General features: G+C 34.9%; 1 protein-coding gene across 2 annotated transcripts in view; it reads right to left on the bottom strand.

Moving 5' to 3' along the window:
- Window positions 1-15,104, bottom strand: part of sim (single-minded) — a 144,549-nt gene that overhangs the window by 92,248 nt on the left and 37,197 nt on the right. Inside the window, exon 1 of one of the 2 annotated variants that reach the window (XM_067761767.1) lies at window positions 3,567-4,281. The exons of the other annotated variant lie outside the window; for it this stretch is intronic. Within the exon in view, the coding sequence (XP_067617868.1) occupies window positions 3,567-3,579 (13 nt within the window). The 5' untranslated portion in view covers window positions 3,580-4,281. Of the gene's footprint in view, window positions 1-3,566; window positions 4,282-15,104 lie in introns of those variants that run through there. 2 annotated transcript variants of the gene reach the window in all.

Below are 15,104 nucleotides of genomic sequence, written 5' to 3'. Positions count from 1 at the left end.
TAAAACTACTCTCTCTCCCAGGCCATATCCCTCGTACTTTTCTTCGACATCTTCCTCCTTTCCTTGGTATATAGAGAACTTTTTGATATATCCGCGTTGGTCCGCCAAGCAGCATAACTTGTAAAAACGCTTAATTGGTTTCATAGGACAATACTGTTTTATAGCACTTCTACCTTTGAAAAATAGATGCGTCAACTGATAGCTCCTTCTTTCCATGGTATACCTGAAGAAAACGTTGATTCAGACCTTCAATCATAGTCGATCCTTATTGTTTTCTGGAATTTTAGAATTATCATTTACGTGCAAAAAACGTAAGATTGAATCGAATCTGTTTCGGGGCATGGTTGTTGATATTATGGGCACAGCCAGATCTTCGCTGTTACTCCAATAATGAGTTAACTTGGCAGGTGATGGTATCCCATAAAAAAGTTTTTGCATATAAATGCCCAAAATTCACTTTTTTGTAAATTCAAAGTTTTCTTTTTTTGTACCGCATATAAATTCGAATGAAATATGATTCCTTCCAAAATAGGCTCCATATAAGATAGGACAAATTGTGTTGGCGTTTCCATATCGTCAAAAAATCAAGTTACTGGTCCCTCTGCAAAGTCAAATTGTGAAACCACGGAGGTTTTATCAATTTTTTTTTCATCTTCGCAATGGTTCTTCGAAAACTGTGCTTCTCACGTTTACTGGCAATATATTTGTCTCTTCATTTTCTTCTTCCTGAATTTCATTTCAATCAAAAGCTGATCTTACTCCTTCGGTAAAGTCATCATCTCTTGATCTTCATCATCACTCTCGATGTCCGTATCTTGATTATTATCCAAAATGGAAGCAATTTCATTTTCTGACAAAAGTCTTCCGTGAACTCCAGCCATTATCCACTAGTATCTGCAAAAAGCTGTGTATAAAAATCAGAAAATACAAGGGCAACAGAGCCCGACGGTACTTACAAGTCTCCTTCGGAAAAGTAAAGATCACTGGTAAACAAAAAAGTAAAGTCCTTTGTATCTTCAAAACTGAACACTAAATTCACAAAACTTACACTTTCTTTTTATTTAGAAGAGGTATTTTAAGAATTTAGCAAGATATAATTAAAATAATACACCACTTCTAACTTGTGACCGCACAATGGAAAACACTTACTTGAAATGTGTATAAAAAGCAAAGAATCCACGAATTTTATTAAAAATCCCGTTTATAGTTCTATGTTTTTTACTTTAAAGTACCGTTGGTCTGCATAATGTAAAAAACTTACTGATTGCTTTTAAAGTAGCAAAATCAGAAGTGGTACTGGGGAGTACCGTCAGACAACAAGGGGTTAAGAAAAATGTTTCTCTTTGGCCATAGGCCATAAATTCGTTGCAAGTTCGCAAGCAATGCAATTTCCCTTGAATCAGTGTAAGGCCATCTGCTTTAGAGGTCTGGTACAGGATTATTTTTCTGACAGCAGGTAGGTAGGTGAAATGGCTGCGACCCTGCTCGCCCAAGAAGCTATTTAAAGCCGTTTTGATGCCATGTAACTCATCTAAAAACCTACGGAATGTTACGGTCAATGTATTACAAACAGCCAGAGTTGTTGATAAAATTAAGAATATTCAGGATTGCTATCACAGATAACCCTCAGAGGTCTTCTAGAAGTACGGAGGGATGATGAAAGGAAAGAAAAGGAAAGAAAAGAAAGGAAAAGAAAAGAAAAGAAAAGAAAAGAAAAGGAAGGTAAAGCAAAAGCAAAGTGTCGTTTGTAGTTGTAGAATTTTAACCACGGGGCGAACTCCAGTTAAACAAAATTTGCGAATAATTTTTACTATGGCCCGGTTTTTCAGTGAGAGATGAGCACTAAAACTTTATGTAAATAGCCAGAGTTCCAAAAGTTAAACTCTAGTGATCGCACTGAAAAATCGAGCGTAAGGGGACCAGAAAATAATTGTTCCTCGCTTACATTTTACGCGTTTCAACACTTTCCCACCCTCCTCAAGGATTCTCATTGAAATTTGACATATTAATCGAAACGTATTCAATCCAGCAAACAAAACTGATTTATAATTTAATAAATAAAAATTAAAAAAAAGATACGTAAATTGTATTCTTTTTGAAATAAATCATTCCAGAATAGTGCCTAATTAATAATGAACTCAAAATTGAGCCGAAAATTAAACCGTAATGTTTTCTAAGTCGAACAAATATTAAACTGTGTTGAGGCTTATCGAGGCATAACCGTAAAAAATTTCGTTCTTGAAAAAATATAAACTCTATACAAATGGTCTCTTAAGGCCCTGGCAAAGTTGACGTATCCATATCCATATAAAACAGCTGATCCAACCAACCTTATGGAAATCAATGTAACTGGTCAATGGTGCCATACCATAACGCTAACTCGATTAAATTGATTTCCATAAGGTAGTTTCGTTCAGCTGTTTTATCTGGTTATGATTTTATGGTTATAAGCCACCATTAATTCGCCCTTTAAGCATTAATTACCTTAGACATAACTTCTAAACTATTTATCCTCAAGCTGATGTGCATGATGAGAGGAAATTGACTTATATCAATAAGGGAAAGTCGAAATTTGTTATTGCTTAATCTTTTTTGGCGGTTATGGCTTGTTATATTGTGAGGATCGTGGTTTTTTTTTTTTATTCATCTTTGTTTTTATACTGGGTCTCTTAACATACCAAAAAGTTTGTGGCAAAGGACCGTCTCTAAACTTAAAGCTTGTATTGAGAGGGTCTAGCTACAATTGTTCAATATGCCTTTTATATTTGCAATTTGTTGCTGTTGTTGTTCTTGTATTAACAAAAAAGACACTCCCCAAAGATTTTGGATATAGGTCCGGTACGTTTCTGTAACAAGCATCATTAAGGTACAAGCCCGACCATCTCGCAAACGATCAATATGGCCACATTAAATCTCACTGCTTCCATGAAGAGTTTGGGATCGCCAGAGCTTCGCTTGCTAAATATGTGTATGAAACTTTCCCCTCGCGAAGGTAGTGGGAATCGTGCTAAATATATCATAAACATATGTATTTGGCAGAGGATCGGTTTGCGCGAAGCTCTAAAGCTATAAAGCTTTGTATTGCGCTTATTGAAAATTGATATGTCATTATTTTGATCTTGAAAATTTCTATATTTCCTGCCCTTTTCTACTCTGAAATTTTTTTCGTATAGTTTTTCTGCAAAAATTGTTGTAGCCCCTAGAATATGCTTATCGTACCATCAAATTATGAAAAAACGACAGCGGAGCTCAAAAGAACCTTAGATGGAAGCTATAGATTTTCGCAAAACCAAAATAGTGGAACATCAATTCTATAAAACGCATGTCAAATGACCAAGTGAAAGAAAAATGTTGACCGATTAGCAAGAATAAAAAACAAAAACAAAAAGAAATATTCCTAGATCGTAAGCTTTAAACTTCGAATCGGACTTTTGCTACATTTTTTGTTTCGAAAGAGAGCCGCCCCGTTTAATAACTAATTTAATGTTGAAGGCGTAAAAAAAATTATGCGATTAAAAAGAAATCCACAAAATGTTAAACTAAGTAATATACATCATAATTATTACTCTTTGGATCCATCTCAAGGGGCTGCTGATATAGATGAGGCAGTGCTGTCGCTGTACGGCATGCTAACTTGGTTTACTGTAACACACTTGTATAGGAGCAGGCAGTCGGCGTTGAGACAACACAAACCAAGCAAAATATTGACGAATAAGTTCAAGTAAAATCAAAGCTCCGCAAGAACTCTGAAAGTACAAAGTCGATCGAGTCGTAGAATTCTGATGACGTTTTATGTATAATTTTCAGCTGGCGCGGTAATTCAAAACTTGGTACTGTGGTAAAACAAGCAAGGAGGATGTTGTTGGCGACAATGAAAACAAAAAACGAAAATAATAACATTGAGCACTAGGTACAATGATCGCATTAAAACCGTACCGAAAAGTCGTAAATTATGCTTCATAAAATAAAAACAACAATGTGCGCATGCGCGACGCGATCAATGTACGAATGTTTGGTACAGCGCGCCACACAAAAGTAAAGCACTAAACACAACAACGCCAAAAAGTCACGGAAGAATAGCATTTAAGGATCAATATTTTGTTATATATGAACGTACATATGTATATGTTTTGCTTAACTTTTACTACAACAACTATTTTGTTCTTTTTGTACACTTTTTTTTTTAAACAAAGTACGCAAAATTGTATGCAGCGCAATTAAACACAGTTATTTATTTCTTTTATTCTAGACACTGCATTTTAAGCTAATCTAAGTACAAGAAGTTAGTGGTAAACCTAAATTCACTGGCAATGGACGCGATGCAACTAAACGCTGAAATGTTACCAAACCGCGATTGGAGCGAGCGTCAACCTATCCAGCGCAATGCTAGCTACAGTGATTGCTTAGTCATTATTGTTGATGCTGTTAAGCTGCGCATAATGCTACACCTATGTAAGTATGTACATATGTATGTAACGCCGTTTTAAAGTCGAGCAAAAGCTCTTACCGCAGCTCCAGCTCTACCACTCAGCTTGACCTGAGCTCCAAGCTAAGGCTTCATACTTGGCGATAGCATTTCACTGAGTTCTGCTATTGTGCTGCATTCATACACATCCACATACATATGTACATATTTACATACCCCAATGTCAAACAAATCAAAATATACATATAATGACATTCATAATTTTATACTTCGTGATTTTTGTTGACATTGCAGAATTTTACATTTCATATGAAAATTTCCCCCCTTTTCTTATTGCACTTTTACTCAGTTACATATGTTAAGCACATATACATATATACATATACATTAGGGTGGGTCGAATTATTAACCGATATCGCACCATCGATTTTTCGATAGGATTTGGGCTCAGGAAAAAAAATTCCACTACGCATAAAAAAATTTTCGAGCCCGCGAAATTTCATTTTGTTTTACTTTTTTTCAACTTTAATTTTTAAGGTTTTTTTCATGACTTATAAAAAAGTTTTCATTTCATTGTGTATACATATGGGAAAATATATACAATAAAATAACGTAATTTTTAAAATATTATTCTATTTTTTTTTTATAAGTTTAAATTCTTAATAATCAAAAATTTTCATTTTGATGTACTTAAAATTTTCATTTTTTTAAAAGAAAACTTAATTAAAAAATTATTTGGAAATTAAAGTGGAGTAAATATAGTGTTAATTATTATAATAAAATATTATACTTTGTTCTTCATATCTTCATTTTTAAATAATTTTTTAATTGAGTTGTTTTTTGAAAATGAAAATTTTTATATTACATCAAAAAAGAAAATTCTGATTAGTTTAAAATAAATACTTAAAATGTATAAAATAAATTTAAAAAATAAATAAATATTTTTATTATTTGGTCCACTACCAAATACAGATTTTAAAATTTTCATGTATACCCTGTCTGACCCAAAAATGTCCACTGAAAACGTTTTCGATAACAGGTTTTTGAAAAAAAAAGAAATATTTTAAAAAACCTTAAAAATCAAAGTCGAAAAAAGTAAAAAAAATGAAATTTCGCAGGCTCGAAAATAATTTTTTTGGTATGCGTAGTGGAACTTTCTTTCCTGAGCCCAAATCCTTTCGAAAAATCGACGGCGCGATATTGGTTAATATCTCGACCCACCCTAATGCCTAACACCTATGCGATCACTACTTTCTGTCGCATTGATTCATTTGATCTTGCTTTCTTTATTTCTTTTTTTTTTGTATTTTCTTTGTCCCTCACTATTATTTTGTTTTTGTCACTGACACTTTCATCAGCCATCAGCGTTTCAATTTAACGCTTGCTATAAAGTTCTTGTTTCAAGTACAAGTTCATATGTGCAAATGCATGGCTTTCTTCGAAGCTCCCTAAATTTTTGCTGCTAACGAATTATCTACTTACAATATGTACAGGGTGACTGAAACATACTGCAACAGGTGTATTTGACAAAGTAAAGATTAGATATATATTGGAGTGTTACTTTTTATTTATTTTTATTTTTTATTTTTTTCAATGGTTTACGAATTGATTCAAATTGCTTCCAGTTCGATTGCAAGGAGCTTTGGGAGAAACATTTCAAAAATATCTCTTTCTGTATTCACTGTGTATTGAGCCAGAACATTCAATAGAATCAAAAAGTTATAACTTATTATTTAGCCAAAATTTCAAGTTTTTTTATATACGGCGGCCTTCGTTGTGTGATTGTTGTTGTTGTTGTAGCAGGGCTTCGCCCCATCCAATAGGTGCGACCACTCACAAATTGTCATCAATATCCTCTAACGAAAGTACAAGGAAGCTTGCAGTTTCAACAGGGGAGGACCAGAGTGAGGGTATGTTAGAGGCGTTGGCTCCAGCTTGCAATTAAAAGGAAGGTTGGTGTTATGTGGGGACACATTGCAAATAAGACATACATTATGTACATATGTGGGTCTTGATTCTGGATGGGTACGAGTTTAACCTGTTACTGTATCTAGATCGAAGTTGAGCTAGAGTGACGCGCGTCTCCCTAGGGAGAATGCTTTCCTCTTCCGCTAGTTCAGGGTAGTTATCTTTAAGAACGGTAACCCCATTTAATTTGTTACGTCGTTGTTTAGTGCAAGCGCGCTCCGCCTATCACACCAAAGGTCCTAGGTTCAAGTACCGGGAAAAGCCACATGAAAATTTAGAAAGAAGTTCAGTTAGAAAAAAGTTTTTCTAAACAGAGTCGCTCACGGCAGTGGTTTGGCGAACACTCCGAGCGTATTTCTGCCATGAAAGGCTTTTCAGGGAAAATTTATCTGCCTTGAAGTTGCCGTTCGGAGACGGCATAAAACATTTAGGACCCGTCCCGCCAATTTGTAGGTAAAATTAAAAAGTACCACAGCATAATCTCTTCAGCGATAAATCGCACAAAGTATTTATATTTTATGTACTGAATTGGAGCTTTTCTCTTTCCCAACTACGCGTTTCGATGCTTACAAATCTTCTTCAAGGAACCTAGTTTCTTTTGTTTTATAAAAACTATGTCGGAAAAAATCGTAGAAACGACCTTTGGCAATCCTTTCAGCTTTAGTGTTGCACTAAAATGGAAAGTGTCAAAACTTTAGAAGATACATAGATTTGCAATTTTAGTAATGCCACCATCCCATCCAACCGACTAGAGGCACATTATCATGAGGCGGGGAATTAATTTAACCGAGTTTTTGAAAGACAGTGGGGTGTTAAGTGCCGAGATCTAAGTTTAAAAACCGTTGAGCTTCACTTAAAAAGTACTCATACATATGTATATGACACTCGTAAAAGAAAACTCCACATTTACAAAAAAAAAAACACAGAAACACACGGTTGACTCCATACAAGGTGCCATAAGAGACGGAAGTTTATGAGATATGTAGAAGACAATTAGGAGTTCTTGCCAACTTTTTCCGCAATATATAAGCAGGTGGTATGAAGGCGACATCCTTTTTTACGGCCCCTGGGCTCTTACATTAAGCTAGATGGAGAAAGTATTGTCTGAAATATTTTGTCATGGGCTTAACGGTATAAAGCGCGAACTCGTTATCAAACTTTATTTGGGAAAATGTGATTTTTGTGACATTCGATTCAAACTAGCTGGTTTGCATATTGCGGATCTGGGTTGTTTATCTAGTAAAACTAGAAGGCAAGTTTGTTGGTTAAGTCTTTTGTATCATAATTCGGAACAATATCAATTACATATAGATTAGTTTGAAAAAATAACCTTTTTACATTTTTACTACAAAATTAAGAAACTACATTTGGTAGTTTTTTTCTTTAGAAGCTGTAATTGTTTGGAAAATGAATTAATTACTTTTTACAATAATCAAGAAATGTAATTGGGTCCGAACTTGTCAAATCGACCAAACAAAACCAGTTAATTTTTGACTTGTTTGAACTAAGAGTTGCAATCTTATTTTCAGAATGATTTTATAAGGCGAAATACATTTCTTTAGGTAGCTTGTATGAAGTAGAGATATTCGCCGCCGCCGATTGTCAAAAATATAAGCGTGATGGCGGCGGCGTTCGGCACGTTACTATATTTTCTACTCATTTAAGTCTGTCTATGCCGTTTATTGTTCATGTCGAAAATTGACCCGATATGGTCGAAAGGGGTATCAACGAATTCCAATAGAATGACCCAAGTCGAACATGTTTTCAAATTGTCCTCAAGTTATTAAGAAAGCAAGTTATCCAAAAAAGATTTTCAAGAAAATTCTATATCCCGATTGGCTAAAAGAATAAGCGAAATCGGTGATGCAAAATCATTTCATAGGTTCTAGGGGTTTAAATACTCCTATGAATTGATCCTCATATCCATGATGTAGGTATATGTACGTGTGAAAAGGGCTCGAAAAGTCACTGGGCCTTATATAACAAATTCTGTTGTTTATTTAAAAACACAAATAAATAAAAGACGCGATAACCTCCGAAGAGAATTTAAGCCATCTTCTTTTCCAATTTGTGTCGTGCTCCTTTTTAATTTTTCCAACAAATGATTCGAGGTTCGATTCGAGCTCAAGGCCAGAACAATAATTTTTTTCTACTGATAATTATTGTTTTTTTTTTAATTTTTCAAAATTTGAAAAATTGTATATTTATTTGCCAACAAATTTGCGGGACGGGACCTATATACATGTTTTATGCCGACTCGCACTTCTTCATTCAACACCCAAATCTGCCGGTTTGACATTTCTTAAAGTAGGCGACTCCATCCTCAACTAGTCCCTTGGAGTGAATTACTTACATACTGATTGTAGCCTATCAACCAAGTATGAATATCGCCAACACGGTACGGCTCCTGTTACAAATTTCAATATGAAGCACATGTATTTACCAGGTGAGACTGTGTCCTTCCCAAGAAGAATCAAGGTGGTGAAGAAAAAGCTTTTCCAAGATAGTCGAACAAATGACAAGGTGTGCGACTACCCTAACGTAGTGGACAGTCGAACATCAAAGTTGCAAAACTGAAGCTACTCTGTCATCCATAATGAACTCTTATATCATAAGGCCGGAATACAACAGTTGGGAGTGAGAATATAACCTTAACATCTTTCAACTTAAAAGCGATCCACTTTCATTCTAAAACATCGTTTTAGTTTAACGAACAATGTTTCACAAACGTGTGCAAATTTTGACCTACATTTTAAAAAATTTAGCCAGGGTCCTTGTAAATTTGAAATTATATAGCTACGCCGAAGATTATACGATTTTCACCCATGAGTTACGCAATGATATCCACTTAGACAGCTTATGATTTCGAGGGCGGCATCCTTGGCCGAATATTCACTTCCTAACGTTTCAAGGTGTTTCTCTCGACAAAAACAGCCGCCAAAAATCTTCGGAGCTATACCTTGAGCTTCTAGGAAAATGACGTCGGAGCTATACCTAGAGCTTCTAGGAAAATGACGTCGACGAAGGTATGAGTTCGAAGTCGCAGTCTTATAGCATATGTGCTGGCATATGGTGTGAAGGCCAAGCGGCGTGGCAGCGACTGGTGGTCGGGATCGCTCTTAAAAACAGCCGAAAAAACTGGAGACGCCCTTTGGCGCGATCAACAATATGCCAGAATTGATGTTTAACGTTAAAACTGAGCCACTGGAATCATGACTATTAATAGACGTATAATAGCGGCTGTAAGTCGACTTTGTGTGTGAATAGAAATCGTGTCGTCGGCGAGTATCAAGAGTTAGCCCAGATTTACGAGTTAGTCCAGAACATCTCTTTCGATGAAACTAAGCTTTGTACGAGACATACAGAAAAAGTGTGACCATTTTAAGTATTTCTATTTTCTTCGGCAGACACAGTAGTATCAGTCCCTAATACCGGGGTTAGGTTCGACACAAGTGGGAATGGCACTCAAGGTCACAAAATAGTCGACATATTTAGGAATTTCTTACTTAATGGCCAATTTGATTGCATAATTTTGCAAAAAGAAGCTGTTTGATCTTTGCTGACAGTTCTTAAATGTATATATGCAGATTATGTAAATGAATTAGTGAGATACTTGTTCAAAATTCATTATTGGGGAAAAAAGTGCAGCAAGACGAAGCAAATTTCAAGTTGAACTTAATTTTTAAGGAAATCGCAATATCAATTTGACACTTTTTTATACGTATGAGGGTCAGTTATGGGAGAGAATGACTAAATTTTCTGTTTTTTACTTCGCATTAAAATTATTAGGTACATAGGTTTTAGAAAGTTAAGTTAAATCCCATCTCATGGTATTGGGGAAAACGTGAAATAAAGCGACATTTGCATATTGCTAAACCTTTCTAGCATGCACACTTTTCCAATAACCCTGTATACTCATACAACCTACATATTTACCTACATACATACATACAATCCGATTGTCGATTACAACATATTCATCCACTGCTTACTTTTATTCAAAGTCCAGACCTAAGACAATTTTCATTGACAATTATTTAAAAATTATGATTATGTGTTATTGTTGTTGTACACGACAAAAAAATTAATACAAATAGAATGTTAAATGAAAACATACTTGCCTGGACAAAAAAAAACAGCATTAAACATATCGTATCACAATTACTTTTATGACAATTACAATTCGCGCTAATTATTTTTTACTTGTCCCCATGACTAAGTTAAATCGAATGTACATTTGGGCAGTCCACACGGTTCTCACGTGGAATTCACTTTGGTTAAAGACCAAATTGCACAAATGAATGGGTGTCTCATAATAAGGCATTATTGATTTCTTTCACACCTCTGTAATGTACAGTGATACTACAGGTATATATTTTTCTCGTACATTTTATATAAAAAGAAATTTAATCGAAAGCATGAAGTTTAAGTTAGCCTCCGTCATATAATTCAAAGTTGTTAAGGAATGCATTCCATTTACAATAAATATTCCTTTGATTGCAGTCCGAGAGGATTGCCATACTTTTTCGTTATTCCGGATTAAATAATGAACAAGTTTAGTCGTTTTTCCGAAAATGGTACAATGACTAACTATTAATTTTTTTTACTACTTTCTTTTTATACTCAGTTGAGCAGAGCTCACAGAGTATATTAAGTTTGATTGGATAACGGTTGGTTGTACATATATAAAGGAATCGAGATAGATATAGACTTCCATATATCAAAATAATCAGGATCGAAAAAAAATTTGATCGAGCCATGTCCGTCCGTCCGTCCGTCCGTCCGTCCGTTAACACGATAACTTGAGTAAATTTTGAGGTATCTTGATGAAATTTGGTATGTAGGTTCCTGAGCACTTATCTCAGATCGCTATTTAAAATGAACGATATCGGACTATAACCACGCCCACTTTTTCGATATCGAAAATTTCGAAAAACCGAAAAAGTGCGATAATTCATTACAAAAGACAGATAAAGCGACGAAACTTGGTAGGTGGGTTGAACTTATGACGCAGAATAAAAAATTAGTAAAATTTTGGACAATGGGCGTGGCACCGCCCACTTTTAAAAGAAGGTAGTTTAAAATTTTGCAAGCTGTAATTTGGCAGTCGTTGAAGATATCATGATGAAATTTGTCAGGAACATTACCCCTATTACTATATATACGCTTAATAAAAATTAGCAAAATCGGAGAAGGACCACGCCCACTTTTAAAAAAAACATTTTTTTAAAGTAAAATTTTAACAAAAAATTTAATATCTTTACAGTATATAAGTAAATTATGTCAACATTCAACTCCAGTAATGATATGGTGCAACAAAATACAAAAATAAAAGAAAATTTCAAAATGGGCGTGGCTCCGCCCTTTTTCATTTAATTTGTCTAAGATACTTTTAACGCCATAAGTCGAACAAAAATTAACCAATCCTTTTGAAATTTGGTGGGGGCATAGATTTTATGACGTTAAATGTTTTCTGTGAAAATGGGCGAAATCGGTTGATGCCACGCCCAGTTTTTATACACAGTCGTTCGTCTGTCCTTCCGCATGGCCGTTAACACGATAACTTGAGCAAAAATCGACATATCTTTAATGAACTTAGTTCACGTACTTATCTGAACTCACTTTATCGTGGTATGAAAAATGAACGAAATCCGACTATGGCCACGCCCAATTCTATACCAAATACGAAAAAAAGGATGAAACATGGTAAGGTGATTGGATTGTTTTATTGACGCGAAATATAACTTTAGAAAAAACTTTATAAAATGGTTGTAACACCTACCATATTAAGTAGAAGAAAATGAAAAAGTTCTGCAGGGCGAAATAAAAACCCTTAAAATCTTGGCAGAATACTGTTCGTGGTATTACATATATAAATAAATTAGCAGTATCCAACAGATGATGTTCTGGGTCACCCTGGTCCACATTTTGGTCGATATCAGGAAAACGCCTTCACATATACAACTACCACCACTCCCTTTTAAAACTCTCATTAATACCTTTAATTTTATACCCATATCGTACAAACTCATTCTAGAGTCACCCCTGGTCCACCTTTATGGCGATATCTCGAAAAGGCGTCCACCTATAGAACTAAGCCCCACGCCCTTTTAAAATAATCATTAACACCTTTCATTTTATACCCATATCGTACAAACACATTCTAGAGTCACCCCTGGTCCACATTTATGGCGATATTTCGAAACGGCATCCACCTATAGAACTAAGGCCCACTCCCTTTTAAAATACTCATTAACACCATTCGTTGGATGCCCATATTGTACAAACAAATTCTAGGGTCACCCCTGGTCCACCTTTTTGGCAATATCTCGAAACGGCGTCCACCTATGGAACTAAGGGTTACTCCCTTTTAAAACCCTCATTAATACCTTTCATTTGATACCCTTATCGTACAAACGCATTCTAGAGTCAACCCTGATCCACCTTTATGGCTATATCCCTAAATGGCGTCCACCTATAGAACTATGGCCCACTCCCTCATAAAATACTCTTTAATACCTTTCATTTGATACACATGTCATATAAACACATTCCAGGGTTTCCCTCGGTTCATTTTCCTACATGGTTATTTTCCCTTGTGTTTGTCACCATAGCTCTCAACTGAGTATGTAATGTTCGGTTACACCCGAACTTAACCTTCCTTACTTGTTATTCCTGGATTGCATTGCTCAAAGAAAAGAAATCAGGTTTTTTGCAAAAAAAATTTGTTGGATTGACTGAGAATCTGTCATTTTTAAAGAATAATTTTAATATGCCATGAACAGTTCTCTTCTGTTGAAATAAGGGTTTAGAAAAACACACCATTGATAAATTCAATATATGTACATATGTCTTTTTTAATGAATTGAACAAAACTTATGATAAATTTATTTCTATTTTATCAATTGTGGATTGAAAAAAATGAATAATTGATTCTGTTGCCATATATCTCATTTTTATCGCATCGAATGTTTTCATACTTATACTGACGATTTCCTCAAAATAAAATTCATATTTAAAGAGCGTTTGGCTTATTTGCTCGTTTGTATTTCATGACTCAGAATTTTTATTCAATTGATAAATTCATTTTTTTAGAAGTAATAACTCATCAAGACATTTTCCAAGTTACCAATTAAACATCTTTTTAGAGGTTTGAGTCTTAGATTAGGTTATATTTGGCCTAGGGCTATAGTAGCTGTGTGTTTTTTGTTACATGTATATACATATGCGCTAACTTATAAACTTGTTGCGCAGAAAATGTGTACTTCTAAATTTCAGTATATATCATACTCAGTTGTGTCTCTCGATTTTATCTCTACACTATTCTCCACTTCTATGATCGAAAAGTTTGCGAGTCCTCTATTCATCGCAACCGATTCAGCTATAGGTTATACACTATGACCAACAGAAATGCGTGTCTCTGCTATTCAGAACAACCAGTTTTTTAGCGAGTAATTTACCACTACCGTCTTCAATAATTGCGGTTAGATTGGACATTTTTTTTTGCAGGCTCGAAAATTATTTTTTTGGGTATGCGTAGAGGATTTTTTTTTTCCTGAGCCCAAATCCTATCGAAAACTCGATGGCGCGATATCAGTTAATAAATCGACCCAGTCTACAATACGTACTTATTACATCCACAATTTTTTCCTGTAGGGAAAATCCCTAGTTCAAAAGTGGTGCGCTTCTAGTGCATTCGGAACCATACATATACTTTTGTTCGTACTATATCGTTGGTCCCGAACCTGACAGGAATTCCACATGCTGGTTCTAGTACGTTTTTATCCCCGTACTAGGGGAATATCACTGGGAAAGGCTTTACGGTGCAAAGAAAAACGCATATTCATAGTCGAAGCTCTTTAAAGCTAGTGGTAGTTTTTTTTTATAGATATCCTATATATATTGAACTAGAGAAAATTTATAAACTATGAAACTAGCACTTATTTGGTACTTTAGGTCTAGTTCTGAACCAGAAATTTGTATCACTAGTTACTGGTAACACTACGAACTCATTCAGTCTATGTGAGGTTCTCATAGACCGGCCAGTTCAACCTAGCTTGCTGACTTCCCTACAGGGTTTATAAATAGTTTGACAGATTCATGTTTATCATTTGAGTTACATTTGTATTTCATCCGTGATCGTATAAGACTATATGGGCCAACGTTTTTGGAGCATCTGGGAATCACTTTCTTATAATTTCGGGATTGTTTTCGAAATCAATTCGGCTTTATTTTTGGAATATTTCGGGATTGTTTTGAGATACGTTGGGGATCATTTTGAACAATTTTTCCGGATTAATTGGGAACTATCTCAAAAAGATTATTTATTTATTTTTTATTTATCAGATCATTTCAGCGCCATTTCGGGACTATCTCCCGCCTATTTCATCGGCTTTGTTTTATTTTTCGAGAAAATTTCTTTGCAGGATCTTTTGTAGAAGTTTTATGCCAACCACGTCGTGCTAAATAAAGTGAGTTAAAAAACTGCAGAGACAAAATCGACAACTCTATATGATTAAGCACAGCTTATCTATAGAATCGACCAGATCTGTTGCTTTTATTGTGTAGTCTTGTGCGGCTATTTGTGCGTAGGAAGCTTGGTGCTCCGTGGGAAAAGTTGACGCTCGATGACTGACAATTCTTATAGTTTATTTTTCATTAAATTATAAATAAAAGGAATAGTTGGAGTTTTTTAAACAATTGTCAGTTA

Source organism: Eurosta solidaginis, chromosome 1 (assembly GCF_040869045.1).
Source record: "Eurosta solidaginis isolate ZX-2024a chromosome 1, ASM4086904v1, whole genome shotgun sequence".
NCBI lineage: Eukaryota > Metazoa > Arthropoda > Insecta > Diptera > Tephritidae > Eurosta > Eurosta solidaginis.
The sequence above is the reverse complement of the archived record's forward strand: the minus strand, read 5'-3'. Positions and strand labels throughout refer to the sequence as shown.